A 14,254-nucleotide genomic window follows, 5' to 3' on the forward strand; every position below is an offset into this window, starting at 1 on the left:
AATAAATCTTTCGTTTTATTTTAATTACTGAAGCTTCCTTGATTCCTGCACTTGAACTCACGAGTGACCGTCACAAATTGTCTGTGAGGCATCCTTGGAATTAGGAGCTCCCGTACAATTACAAGTTCATTCCTGTCTTTTTGAACATAATAGTTTTTGTATTAAACAGTGTCAATGTCAGTGAATCTTTAATTACGTTTTTTTTTTGCCCGTTATGTTGCAGGTATTTAGGGTAGCAATTAAGGCTCTCCATCCCTGTCTACAAGGATTCTTCAATGCCTTTTCCATAACAATTTTGTGTTACTAGTCAGGGTTGTTAGCTCTGAGCTAAACCCACAAACCTGGAGGACTGGTGGACCACTCTTAGTATGTCCTCTACCCTTTGACCTGTTTGACATGGGTGACCCTACCAAAAGCCAAAGCATAAAGTCCTGACCCCAGCCAACATAGTTCTCTAGACCATTGAGGTATACAAGCCTCCAAAGCCTACGACAAGGTTGTGGTCCTCTTTGAGTTTTAATTACAGAGGTAACCACTTAATATAATGCTTTTGACTTTACTCAGGTAATGCCAAATTGTGATAGGACAAATTGCTGCAAAGAATTTTAGCACATGTTGACATGGGTTAGGCTTATAGCCTTGTAAATGTCTGCCACTAAATTGTTTTATCTCTTTCCTGTACCAGGTATGAAATATTGCTTCTATAAACAGACAATGGATGCAGTCTCGATGACGATAACAGCTGTCACTGTGTTATGTGTGCTGAGAACATAGTACTTACCTCCGGGTTGGAAAAGAATGATGAGTTTTACTTGGACCTGCGCACCGGAGCTCACTGACAATGGACCTCGATAATCACTCCGCGGCGTCCCTTGAAGATGTGATGACCAGCTCTACAGAAAATTCCACTGCGATGCACGGCAGCTGGGAGGAAGAAGCTCGACTGTGGCTGAGGATTTCAGTGTCTGTGGTGCTGGGCATCATCACCCTGGCTACCATCCTTTCCAACTCCTTCGTGCTGGTCACCATTTGCCTCACCAGGAAGCTGCACACCCCTGCCAACTATCTCATTGGGTCCCTGGCAGTGACGGACCTCCTGGTGGCGATTATGGTGATGCCCATCAGCATTGTGTACACCGTCATCAAGGTGTGGACCTTGGGACAGATAATGTGCGACATTTGGCTGTCTTCTGACATCACGTTCTGCACTGCGTCCATCTTGCACTTGTGCGTGATTGCTTTGGACAGATACTGGGCCATCACCGACGCCTTGGAGTACACCAAACGCCGCACCCCGGGCAGGGCAGGCCTGATGATAGCGGTGGTGTGGATCATCTCTATCTCCATCTCCATACCGCCACTGTTCTGGAGGCAATCGAAAGCCCTGGATGAGCTCAAAGAGTGCGTGGTCAACACCGACCAGATATTCTACACCATCTACTCCACCTTTGGGGCCTTCTACATCCCCAGCCTGCTGCTCATTGTGCTGTATGGCAGGATCTACCTGGCCGCCAGGTCGCGGATTCAGAAGCCGCCCTCTGCCTTCGGGAAGCGCTTCACCACTGCTCAGCTGATCAGTGGGTCCACCGGATCTTCGCTGTGCTCGGTTGGCTTCACCAGCCAGGAGACCCTCCCTCACCCCGGCGAATCGCCTGTCTACCTGAACCACGTCAAGATCAAGGTTTCGGACAGTGTGCTGGAGAGAAAGAGGATCTGTGCGGCCAGGGAGAGGAAGGCCACCAAGACCTTGGGGATCATCCTGGGTGCTTTCATTTTCTGCTGGCTCCCGTTCTTCGTAGTGACCTTGATAATCGGCACCTGCAAAGAGGCGTGCCCGTTCCACCCAGTCCTCTTTGACTTCTTCACGTGGCTGGGCTACTTGAATTCCCTCATCAACCCAGTCATCTACACGGCTTTCAATGAAGACTTCAAGCGAGCCTTCCAGAAGCTCGTGCACTTCAGAAGATGCTGATGGAAAGGTAGCCCCATGGGGACGGTGCGTTTGCCTGCCGCCGCCAAGGTCAGAGATGAACTGGGAGTGAGCAATGCACTGCGACCCTTTGGTGTCACTAATTTGTCCGGTTTGTGTAGATTGTGTGTTTTAGCACTTAAGTTTTTCCCCTCTGCTTTGAGGGAGATTTGCACATAGAATCTTCAATGCACCTGTCAAGTAGATGTGAAGCTGCAAGATTATGTTAGGCTTTTGTGCGTAAGTGTAATTTAAAAAAAAAATGTTAATCAGAATATCAAAAAAAGTGACATCATAAAATTGCACTACATGAAACTTTAGAATTTCAAATATTTATTAATTTTATTGATGGTCTTTTAATGCACATGTTAAATTTGCCATCTGTGGAAACGTGCCATACAGGACATATCTTTAAAGCTAAGCTAGATAGCACTGCGCCAGCATGACTTGACAAGATTTTGTTCTCAAAGAATATAATGTAGAAAGATACATACCATATTTAAAAGATGCCCTTCAGGCGTACGTATATATTTATTTTGTCTATATGATCTCATTTTCCTTGTAATGCTGGCTATATTTCTGTAGTCAAGGATGGCTGCTTGTTCCTTCATCAATAAGCAGAAATCTAATTTGCTCTAGAAAATGAGGGCCAGGCAGGTTGCATTTACAAATGCTTTGGGCGCCGTGGTAGCGTAACGATTAGCGCGATGCTGTTACAGCTTCGGGGCAGCGGAGCTCGGAGATCAGTTCCGGCGTGATCTGTAAGGAGTCTGCACGTTCTCCCGCGGAAAGCGTGTGGGTTTCCGCGGGTGCTCCGGTTTCCTCCCATGCGTACCGGGTAGGTTAATTGGTGGTTGGAATTTGTCCTGTGATTAGGTTAGGCTTGAATCGGGGTTGACAGTGATTGCTGGGACAGTGTGGATCGAAGGGCCGGATGGGCCTACTAAATAAATAGACCATAAGACCATTTAAAATAGAGGAGCAGAATTGGGCCACTCGGCCCATCGAGTCTGCACTGCTATTCCATCATGACTGATCCGTTTTCCCTCTCAGCCCCCAATCTCCAGCCTCCTCCCCGTACCCCCTTCAAGCCCAGACCAATCAAGGATGTATCAACCTCTTCCCTAAATATACATAAAGATTTTGGCCTCCAGAGCTGCTTGCAGCAAAGAATTCCACAGATTCACCACTCTCTGGCTAAAGAAATTCCTCCTCATCTCCATTCTAAATGTACGTCCCTGTATTCTGAGGCTGTCCCTTGTGTCCTCAGGAACAGATGTTTATTAATGCAAAACTTAACCCATAATTGTACCTACAGCACGCTTACTAATTTTTTTTAGTTTGGAACCCTTTAAAGCTTGATAGAAGTATACAAGATGATAAGAGGTATAGATTGAGTGGACAGCCAGAGACTTTTCCCCAGGGTGGAAATGTAAGAGGACATAATTTGAAGGTGATGAGGGAATGTTAGAGGTATACTTTTTTACGCAGAGAGTGGCAAGTGCGGGGAGTGCCCTGCCAGGGTTAGTGATAGAAGCAAGTACATTAGTGACTTCTAAGAAACTCTTAGGTAGGCATGTGGGTGATAGAAAAATGTAGGACTATGTTGGGGGGAAAGGTTAGATTGGTCTTAGAGTAGATTAAAAGGTGAGCACTACATTGTGGACCAAAGTGCGTGTATTGTGTTGTGTGCGGTAATGGTTTATGTACTACAAGACTGATGTGTTGAACTTGTTGAACTTTGAAGCTGTAAAATGCTTATTGGAGCCACAATACCCCAGGGTGTACATTGCCTGCCCAATGTGTGCATGTGGTATTAACCTCATCCAGCTAACTGCAATTTTAACTGCACCCTGAACAAACCATAAGAACGTTGGTCTTTAATTATGCTGATCCAAATAGAACTTTAACTAGTCCCTTGAGTGAGGAAGTGGTTGTACATTCACTGTTGGACAGATTCACCAGGAACTACATTACTGTGCAAAAATCTTGGGTGTGTGTGTATATATACACACACACACACATACGTACACATACATAAGTACGTATATGTATATAGAGAGATAGGTATATGTATCACAGAGAGAGATGGATAGACAGACAGAGATAGATATAGATAGATATGGCTAGGATGTCTAAGACTTCTTCACAGTACTGTAGTAATTTTATGTGTTGCACTGTACCTCTGCCACAAAAATAAACAAATTTCATGACATATGAGTGATGATAAACCTGATTCTGGGTAGGGAGAGGGGAATCATGTTTGGGAAAAGGGGAAGGGAGAGGGAAGGGAGCAGGAAGCACTAGAGAGACATCCTGTTGTGATCAATAAACCAATTGTTTGGAATCAGATGACCTTGCCTGGTGTCTCAGGACTGGACGTGTCTGCACTCGCACCACCCCACCGCCCCTGCCACCTGTCCCAGACTCCTCCCACGGTGCTCCACCCTCACTATTCCCAATATCCTTTACTCCTGCCAGGTCTACGAACTTGGTTTCCGCTCCACGTTGACAAATATAGTACTGTGCAAAAGTCTTAGGCATCCTGGTTATATATATGTGCCTAAGACTTTTGTACAGTACTGTAGATCGGGAGTCAGGACCCACATGGGATAAACATGAGTTGACCCAGAGAAAGAGGCCTCTTTCTCCAGTGTAGCAAATGAGAGGGTGGCTTTCTGTTACCCGCACATCCCTATTTACCAGAGGACCCACTCCCCCATCTCCCATGAGAAGCTCTTCCTTCCCCAGATGCCAGTGCCAGTACCTTTAATTTCTTTCAGTGTGGTCAACTTGTTGTCAATAGCACAAGTGGCCAATACCTTCACTCCTCTCTCTCCCCACCCCCCACCGTAACCATTTCTTGAAATTGACCAGAAATTACATCAAATGTGGCCTGTGCGGCTTCGCACACTGGTGTGAAACCTTGTCTTTTCCACCGTTCCGAAAGAGGCATTTCTGGAGATGATTGATGTCCAGGTTGTCACTTCCCAAAAATTCCATGACTTCTACAAGATCCCACAAGTTGGACAGAGAGAGAATCCAAGGAAGTGCAGATCGCATAGCCTGACATAAGTGGTGGGGAAAACAGTAGAATATTCAAGTTCAGCTGTTGAGATTCAGATCATTTTGTGGTAATCAATGCCATGTACCCAAATTTGCAGATGATACAAAGCTGGTGGCTCTCTGAAGGAGGACGAGAGGTTTGGAGGGAATATAGCCAGGGTAAATGAGCGGTTGAGAACTCAGTGGATGAAGTATAATATAATATAGAAGCTTGAGGTCACCTAATTTAGTAGAAGAAATTAGAAAAACAAAACTTTTCTTTCCACAGGTAGTGGCAGATTGAAAGCTGTTGGTGTTTGTTCTTACAGACTGCATGTCCTTGTATCTAAGTCAATGAGAAATGGTGTGTAGGTTCAGCAAATAAATGGTATGTTGGAGCTCATTGCAAGAGGATTTGAGCTGCAGAGTACAGATGTCTAGTGCAATTATCTCCTCCTCTTTGGTCATTCTCTTGGGATTGAAGATAACTTGTTTCTACTGGAATTCTAAATTTAATTTTAACTTGGAGATACATCATAGTTACAAGCCCTTCCAGTCCAATGTAACCAATTAACCTACCTCCCAATGTGGGAGGAAACCAGAGCACCCAGAGGAAACTCACGTGGTCGTGGGGAGAACGTACAAACTCCTTACTGACAGCAGTAGGAATTGAACCTGGGTCACTAGCGCTGTAATAATGTGATGCGAACTGCTACACTACCCTGCAGCCCTTTTATATTCTGGATGATAAGGCAGGTAGGGTGGGAGACTCAGGAGATTCTGCAGATGCAAGGATGTTGCTGGGACTGGAGGACTTGAGTATGAGGAAAGCTTGAATAGGTTAGGATTTCATTCCTTGGAACGGAGAAGATTAAGGGGAGATTTGATAGAGGTATACAAAATTATGAGGGGTATAGACAGGGTAAATGCAAGCAGGCGTTTTCCACTGAGGTTAGGTGACACTACAACTTGAGGTGAAGGGTGAAAGGTGAAAAGTTTAAGGGGAACATGAGGGAGAACATTTTCACTCAGAGGGCTGTGAGAGTGTGGAATGAGCTGCCAGCACACGTGGTGCATGCCAGCTTGATTTCAACGTTTAGGAGAAGTTTGGACAGGTACATGGATGGCAGGGGTACGGAGGGCGATGGTACCGGTGCAGGCTGGTGCAAGTAGGGAGTTTAAATGGTTTGGCACCAACTAGATGGGCCAAAGGGCCTGTTTGCTGTGCTGTGCTTTTCTATGACTCCATGACACTATTTTGATCAACACTCGATGCCTGATAGAGGAGGTAAATGGAGACGTGAGACTGGAGTTGCTGAAACCTGGAGCAATGCAGAGGTTCCCAACCCGGGGTCCGTGGGCTCTTCGGCAAATGGTAAGGCTCTGTGGCATTAAAAAGGGTGAGAACCCCTGTGCTAGAGGAACTCAGTGGGTCGGGCAGTGTCCAGGGAAGGAAATGGACAGCCAATAATTTGGGTGAAGACGATGATAGAGGGGAGATACAATAAAAAGGTGGATGGAGGAGCTGGCATGTGGTAGAGGGATCCACGTGATGGGGGAGTGGATGGTAGGCGGAGGGGTGAGGAGAGTATGGGAACAGCACCATAAGCTAGGAGGAGATGGGTGGAAGTGACAAATATTAGAATCTGATATAGGAAGGGCAGATGGGACTCATGGGGAAGGGGACCCAGCGGGAGGAAAGTGATTCCAGGATTGAAAGGCTTGTCATAGGAAGAGCATTTGATGGCTCTGGGCCTGTATTCACTAGAATTCAGAAGAAGGAGGGGTGACCTCATTAAAAATCTATCGAATGGCAAAAGGGTTTGATAGAGTGGATGTGGAGAGGATGTTTCCTATGGTGGGAGAGTCTAAGACCAGAAGACAGAGCCTCAGAATAGAGGGGCATCCTTTTAGAATGGAGATAAGGAGGAATTTCTTTAGCCAGAGAGTGGTGAATTTGTGGAATTCTTTGCCACAGGCAGCTGTGGAGATCAAGTCTTTATGTATATTTAGGCAGAGGTTGATAGATTCTTGGCTGGTCAGGGCATGAAGAGTTACGGGGAGAAGGCAGGAGATTGGAGCTGAGAGGAAAATGGATCAGCCATGATGAAATAGCAGAACAGACTCGATAGGCCAAATGCCTAACTCTACTCCTATATCTTATGGTTTTATGGGTGATAGGGAGATAGAGATGGTGGTGGAAGGGATATAGACAGGGTGATGGGGGCCGAGTAGACCAGGAGGAGAGAGGAAAGGGACAGAGGGGGAAGATGTTCATGCCACCGAGCTGTAGACTTTCCAGAGGAAATATAATGTGCTGCTCCTCTCATTTGCATTTAACCTCACCTCAGCAGACATGACAAGGACAGACATGTTGATGTGCGAATGGAGAGCAGAATTCAAATGATTGCCAAATAAGAGATCCGGTGCTTCATAGATGTTTGTGGGGGGGTGGAGTGGCTCGGTACTTTGAAAGGTGTGACCTCGTGCTGTTTACATTAGGCATCCGGGTGTCCCGACTCAAGGAGAGACATGTTTTCAATGCTGCTTCATCTTTGTGTGAGCGATGGATTCCCATGAAACGGTTGATACATTACTCTTTAAAGGGAGACTTTGGGAAGATGAAGCCAAACTCCGGTTGGAGGGACCTCACCTTATATTCCGTCTGGGTAGCCTCTGGGTAGCATGAACATCGATTCCTCGAAATGATGAGGCCACACTTCAGTTGGAGAGGCAACACCTTGTATTCCAACCTGAAGGCTTGGACGTCGGTTTCTCGAACCTCTCATAAATGACCCCCCCGCATTCACCATTCCCCCTTCCCCATTCTTGTTTCCCTCTCACACCTTCTCTACTTCTCTGCCCATCGACTCCCACTGGTGCTCCTCCCCCTTCCTGTCCTCTCCTGTCAGATTGCCCCTTCTCCAGCCTTTTATCTCTTTCACAGCTCTTTACTTCATCCTTCCCCCCCCTCCCCCGGTTTCACCTAGCAACTGCCACCTTGTACCTCTTCCTCGCCTCCCCCCAACTTCTTACTCTGACTTCTCCCCCCTCCCTTTCCAGTCCTGGTGAAGGGTCTCGGCCCAGAACATCAACTGTTTATTCCTATCCATAGGTGCTGCCTGGCCTGCTGACCACCTCCTGCACATTGGATTATGAGAACACTCAGTCCTCTTTTATTGTCATTTAGAAATGCATACATGCATTAAGAAATGATACAATGTTTCTCTGGAGTGATATCACAGAAAACAGGACAGACCAAAGACTAACACTGACAGAACCACATAATTATAACATATAGTTACAGCAGAAGTCTAAAACTATACCATAATTTGATAAAGAACAGACCATGGGCACAGTAAAATAAAAAGTCTCAAAGTCCCGTGTCGGTCGACTCCCGAGTCCCCGATAGCAGGCGGCAAAAGGGAGAAACTCCCTGCCATAAATCTCCAGGCACCGTCAACTCGCCGGTGCCTTGGAAGCAGCTGACCACAGCCGACACTGAGTCCATCCGTCCAAAAACTTCGAGCTTCCGACCAGCCTCTCCGATACAGCCTCCCGAGCACCATCCTCTGCCGAGCGCCTTCGATCTCGCCCCGGCCGCTGAAACACGCAAAGCCGAGGATTTCGGGGCCTTCTGCTCCGGAGATTCCAGTTACCACACAGTAGCAGCGGCAGCGAAGCGGGCATTTCAGAAGTTTTCCAGATGTTCCGCTGTGCTCTCACGTCTGTCTCCGTCAAATCAGAATTGTGCACTGTCCCCTACTTGGCAAAGAACAGATATTCATCACCGAAGTGGCCACGCACGCTGCCGTCGCGCCACCATCTTCTCCCCCCTCCCGGGAGGATTGTGTGTCCAGACTTCCAACATTTGCAGTACCTCTTGTGTCTTGAGGACATCTTATTTTTTTTCCCTCTGCATTCGCCTGATGATCCATTTAGGGCAGGATTTCCCTTGCTGCAGTCCACAGACCCTTCGGTTAGTGGCGTGGGGCCCACGGCACAAAAAACATTGGGAACCCCTGGACTTTTTATGTCTCTTTTGGAACTGTGTCAGACGTAGTGGGCCATGAGGTAGCACAACACTATTACGGTGTGAGTGACACGGGTTCAATTCCCGCTGCTGCCTGTGAGGAGTTTGTACGTTCTCCCCGTGACCGCGTGGGATTCCTCCAGTGCTTCGGTTTCCTCCCACAGTCCAAAGATGCATGGGTTGGTAGGTTAGTTAGTCGCATGGGTGTGATTGGACGGCGCTGGCTCATTGCACAGAAGGGTCCGTTACAGAGCTGTATCTCTTAAGTCTTTAAAAATGTGGAGCTGGCTGAATGGAGCTAGGGTCTCTTTGCTGGGTTGTGCTGGGAGAGGACGCTGACATTGGATCTGGACATGACAAGAGACCTAGATGCGGATGGTTAGGACCCAAGTGCCAGAGTATCGGAGACTAGGATTGAGAGGGTCTGAGCACTAGACAAGAAGCTAGACGATAACCCAAGCTGAACTCACGATTGAGCACTGAATCCCCATTCAGGTGCACCTTAAATACTGAAATCCTGGCGGCTGAATACGGCAGCCAATTAGCGGGACGGTCCTGAATCCTTAAAGGGGTCACATCGGCTATCCATGCTCCAGAGAGTTAGAGCTTCGAAATTCCAGGAGCTGGTGTAGTTGGGTGCGTATTTTGAATCTGGAGGAGGGAGAAGCACATAGAAATGCAGGGATCACTGCTGTACAGCCTCAACTGAGGGAACTTAGAGCGATGCGATCATAGAGAGGGCTTGGACGGATGCTTCTGCCTGGGTACAAAGCAATGGTAGGCACTATATTAGTCACACCTCATGGCCAGAATGCTGCCGAGTTTGCCGAATTCCTTCGTGCCACGCAATCAAAAAGTGCAAGTTCCATCAATTTAGTTTGGTACCTGTGGATGATGATGTGGTGATGTCATCAGCTACGTGCCCGAAGTGGACTAATCACGGCCCTCAGGGAAATTGTACACTGGCCTTGGCCGAGTTCCCATTGCTAACTGCCTTGGAAAATGATCTCTAAGCTAAACAACTTGGAGAACCCCAACAGCCTGTGGAAATGGGCCAAGTGTCCATGCAGTTGGTTTTGTTTTCCCCAGTAATTCAGTTTATTCCCTCATGTTCTCCTACCCTTCATCTTCCACCCTGTTGTCCTTGGAGTGGTTGCCACTTCACGTGCGCTTTGAGTTTGATGGTTCAATGATTCCATTTAATATCGGAGAATGTATACAAACTGAAATTCTTACTCTTCACAGACACCCACAAAACAGAAGAAAAACCCCAAAGGATGAATGATGGGAAATCAGAACCTCAACGCCCTCCTCTCCCGCTCCTACGCACAAGCAGCAACAAAGCACCAACCATCCCCCTTCACTTGCCTCAGCAAAACCACCAGACCCACCACCCGCCATCCAAGGAATAGCAACACCCCCAAGGAAGCCATGATCTAAAGTCCATCAAAAACCGCTGTCCATCCCAGCAGTTCGACGTGCCACAGGCTTTCTCTCTCTCTCAGTAACAAGGGAGGGAGAGATAAGACTCCTGCCACAGTGAGAGGAGGAACCAGCAGCTCATGGTTCAGATGTTACAGTTCCTAGCGTTGCTTCATGTCGAGTTTCAGCCCAGGGACAAGAGCCTAGCTCTACCTTTATCACATGCCACAGAGCCTAGGAGATTTTGGCACTCGACTTGCCATCTCACCATTTACATCCGCCCCCGGTCCACCTCACCAGACTTTCAATGCTTTCTGGGATCAGTTAGATTCAGTCCTTGCTAGCTGGTGTGCAATTTGCTCCATTGCTCAAAGGCTGTTTTCTCAGATACTCGACGGGTACTCAGATTCCTCTCCCCTTTCCTTTAAGCTGATGCCCTCTGGTTCTTGATTCCCCATCCCTGGGGAAAAGTCTGAGTGCTTTCACATTGTGAACTCCATATTATAAAGCCGTGCTGACTGAGCAGATGTCATCCAGGAAGCACAATGGAATTCATTACTAAGAAATAATAGCAGAATATAAGACCAATAAACAGATTAAAGGGGAAAGTGTATTTAACAAATATGTTAGTGTTCCTTGGAGATGCAGGAAAAAGTATGGGTTAAGGTAAACCAAGGGGTTCTACAGATGCTGGAAGTCTTGAGCAGCGCAACAAAGGGGAGCCAGTAGATGTTATGTATTTAGATTTTCAGAAGTTTTTTTTTAGATTATGAGGACACTCAGTCCTCTTTTATTGACATTTAGAAATGCATGCATGCATTAAGAAATGATACAATGTTCCTCCAGAGTGATATCACAGAAAAACAGGACAAACCAAAGACTAACACTGACAGAATCACATAATTATAACATATAGTTACAGCAGTGCAAAGCAATACCATAATTTGATAAAGAGCAGACCATGGGCACGGTAAAAAAAAAAGTCTCAAAGTCCCAGTCGACTCCCAATAGACCCCGATAGCAGGCGGCAAAAGGGAGAAACTCCCTGCCATAAACCTCCAGACACCGACAACTGCCAATGCATTGGAAGGACCCGACCACAGCCGACAATGAGTCTGTCCATCCGAAAACCTCGAGCCTCCGACCAGCCCCTCCGATACACCCTCCCGAGTGTCATCCTCTGCCGAGCGCCTTCAACCTCGCCCCGTAGTTCAACTCTATGAACTTGTGCTTAACAGGTTCGTAGAGTTGAACTGCACAGAAAAAAGGCCCCTCAGCCCCCTATGTCCTGGCAAACCTGTGGTGGTTGTCCATCGTGACCATCGATGACACAAAACCTGTTGAACTGGATTAGCTCCACTCTCTCCCCCTTGGAAATCCAGGTCCAGTGATACCAACCAGTGTCGCAAACTGAGGCCTTCCTAGGTTGCAATGGATGATCACGGCATCTTCCGTGCCTTGCCATGCCCTTCGCTCTCCATGCACTGTAGCAGTTCCGCCTTCCTGACCTTTGGATCTCACTGTAGATCTGATCCGCCCAGTCTACCAGAGCTGACATCACATGCTGGGACAGGCCTGTCCCTGTCTCACCGGGGTATGAGGCGGCCAGCTACCCCCACCTGGTTTAGCCCGCCTGTCGAAGCAGTATACCATGCAAACTATAACTTACCTATCTACCATAACTCCGTTTTCCTGCACTTGACCTCGATGCTTTTACAATCAAAGCGTTCATCCAAATACTAATTAAATGTTTTGAAAGTCTCTGCCTCCACCACACAACTCAGCAACGTGTTCCAGGTTTCGAACAGTCCCTGGGTGAAAGATTTCTTCCTCAGACACCCCCCTATTACCCAAAACCCCATCCCATTGACCTAAATCTTTAGCTTTTGACATCTTTGCTTGCTGAGGGATCTGAGGGGCAACTCTTGTGCCCAGAGGATGATCCGTGTACGAAATCAATTGCCACAGGAAGTCGGTGAGACAGGTACATTTTAGTAACACTCAAACAGGTATCTGGTCTCACGAAGTTTAGAGGATATGGGACAAAAGCGGGCAAATGGGACTAGCTCAGATGAGCAGCTTTGTCAGCATGGACTGGATGGGCTGAAGGGCATGTTTTCATGTTCTAGAATCAAAGAATTCTACAGCATAGAAACAGGCCGTTCAGCCCGTCAAGTCTCAGCCAAACTTTATTTCTGCCTAGTCCATAATTATGAGGGGTGTAGATATGGTTAATGCAAGCAGGCTTTTTCCCACTGCGGCTGGGTGGGACTAGAACAAGAGGTCATACGTTAAGGGTGAAAAATGAAATCTACACCACACTTGGTGTGGGCATGTGGCCAAGTGGTTAAGGCATTGGACTAGCGACCTGAAGCTCGTGAGTTCGACCCCAGCCAAGGCAACGTGTGTTGTTTCCTTGAACGAGGCATTTAATCACACATTGCTCTGTGACGACACTGGTGCCAAGCTGTATGGGTCCTAATGCCCTTCCCTTGGACAACATTGGTGTCGTGGAGAGGGGAGACTTGCAGCATGGGCAACTGCTGGTCTTCCATACAACCTTGCCCAGGCCTGCGCCCTGGAGAGTGAAGACTTTCCAGGCGCAGATCCATGGTCTAGCAAGCCTTTTAAAACACCACACTTGGACCATAAACCTTCATGCTCCTCCCAGCCATGAAGTTATTCAAACCTCTCATAAATATTGCAATCGAACCACTTCCACTGGCAGATCATCCCACACTCAGGTTCCCCTTAAATGCTTCACATTTCACCCTTAACCTCTCGTTCGAGTCTCAGCCACCCTCAGCGGAAATTAACCGTATCTCTACCCCTCATCATTTTGTATATCATTATCAAATCTCCTACGGCCCAGGAAATAAAGTCTATCTTACTATGTTGGAACCTTAATTAAAATGTGCATTTATTAGGAAGATTTGCAGTTAATCTGGCACAGCACATCATTAATTCTCAGGTGAAGCCAGCTTTTTTAAACAAAGCTACAAAGGTTTATTCACTCACAGAAGTACATACAGTAATCAGGGATTCACAAAAATAGATAACCCAGATAAATGTGAGGTTTTGTGGCTTAGTAGGACAAATGCAAGGAGACAGTACACTCTCCTCAACAGTGTTGCTGAGCAGGGAGATCTTGGGATCCAAGTTCCTAACTCCTTGAAAGTGGCTACACGGGTCAATAAGGTGGTGAAGAAGGCTTATGGAATGCTCGCTTTTTTTAGTCGAGTCATTGAGTTCAAAAGTCAAGAGGTTACTTTGCAACTTTATAAAACTCTGGTTAGGCTGCACCTGGAGGATTGCACACAGTTCTGGTCGGATGGATGTTGAGGCTTTGGAGAGGGTGCAGAAGAGGTTCACCAGGATGCTGCCTGGTTTGGAGGGCAAGTGCTATCATGGGAGGCTGGGCAAACTTGGGTTGTTTTCTCTGGAGCAGCGAGGGCTGAGGGGAGATCTGATAGAGGTTTATGAGTTTATGAAAGCCATAGATAGAGTGGACAGAGAGTGTCTGTTTCCCAGGGTAGAAATGTCTAATACCAGAGGGCATGCATTGAAGGTGAGAGAGGGGGCAGGTTCAAAGGAGATGTGAGAGGTAAGTTTTTTACTCAGAGAGTGGTAGCCGCCTGAATTGTGCTGCCTGGTGTGGTGGTAGAGACAAATACATTAGAGGCTTTTGAGAGACATTTCAAACAGCAGATGAATGTGAGGAAGTTGGAGGAACGTGGACATTATGTAGGTAGGAGGGATTAGTATTTGGGGGGTTTTTGATTTAC

General features: G+C 47.1%; 1 protein-coding gene across 1 annotated transcript; it reads left to right on the forward strand.

Annotated features, from left to right (window-relative positions):
• Positions 1-841: 841 nt before the first annotated feature.
• htr1d (5-hydroxytryptamine (serotonin) receptor 1D, G protein-coupled) lies at positions 842-1,972 on the forward strand. The gene has a single exon (XM_072246264.1). The coding sequence runs from the start codon at positions 842-844 to the stop codon at positions 1,970-1,972; it is 1,131 nt and encodes a 376-aa protein (XP_072102365.1).
• The last annotated feature ends 12,282 nt before the right edge of the window (positions 1,973-14,254 follow it).

The sequence above is a fragment of the Mobula birostris genome, chromosome 29 (genome assembly GCF_030028105.1).
Source record: "Mobula birostris isolate sMobBir1 chromosome 29, sMobBir1.hap1, whole genome shotgun sequence".
NCBI classification, from domain to species: Eukaryota; Metazoa; Chordata; class Chondrichthyes; order Myliobatiformes; family Myliobatidae; genus Mobula; species Mobula birostris.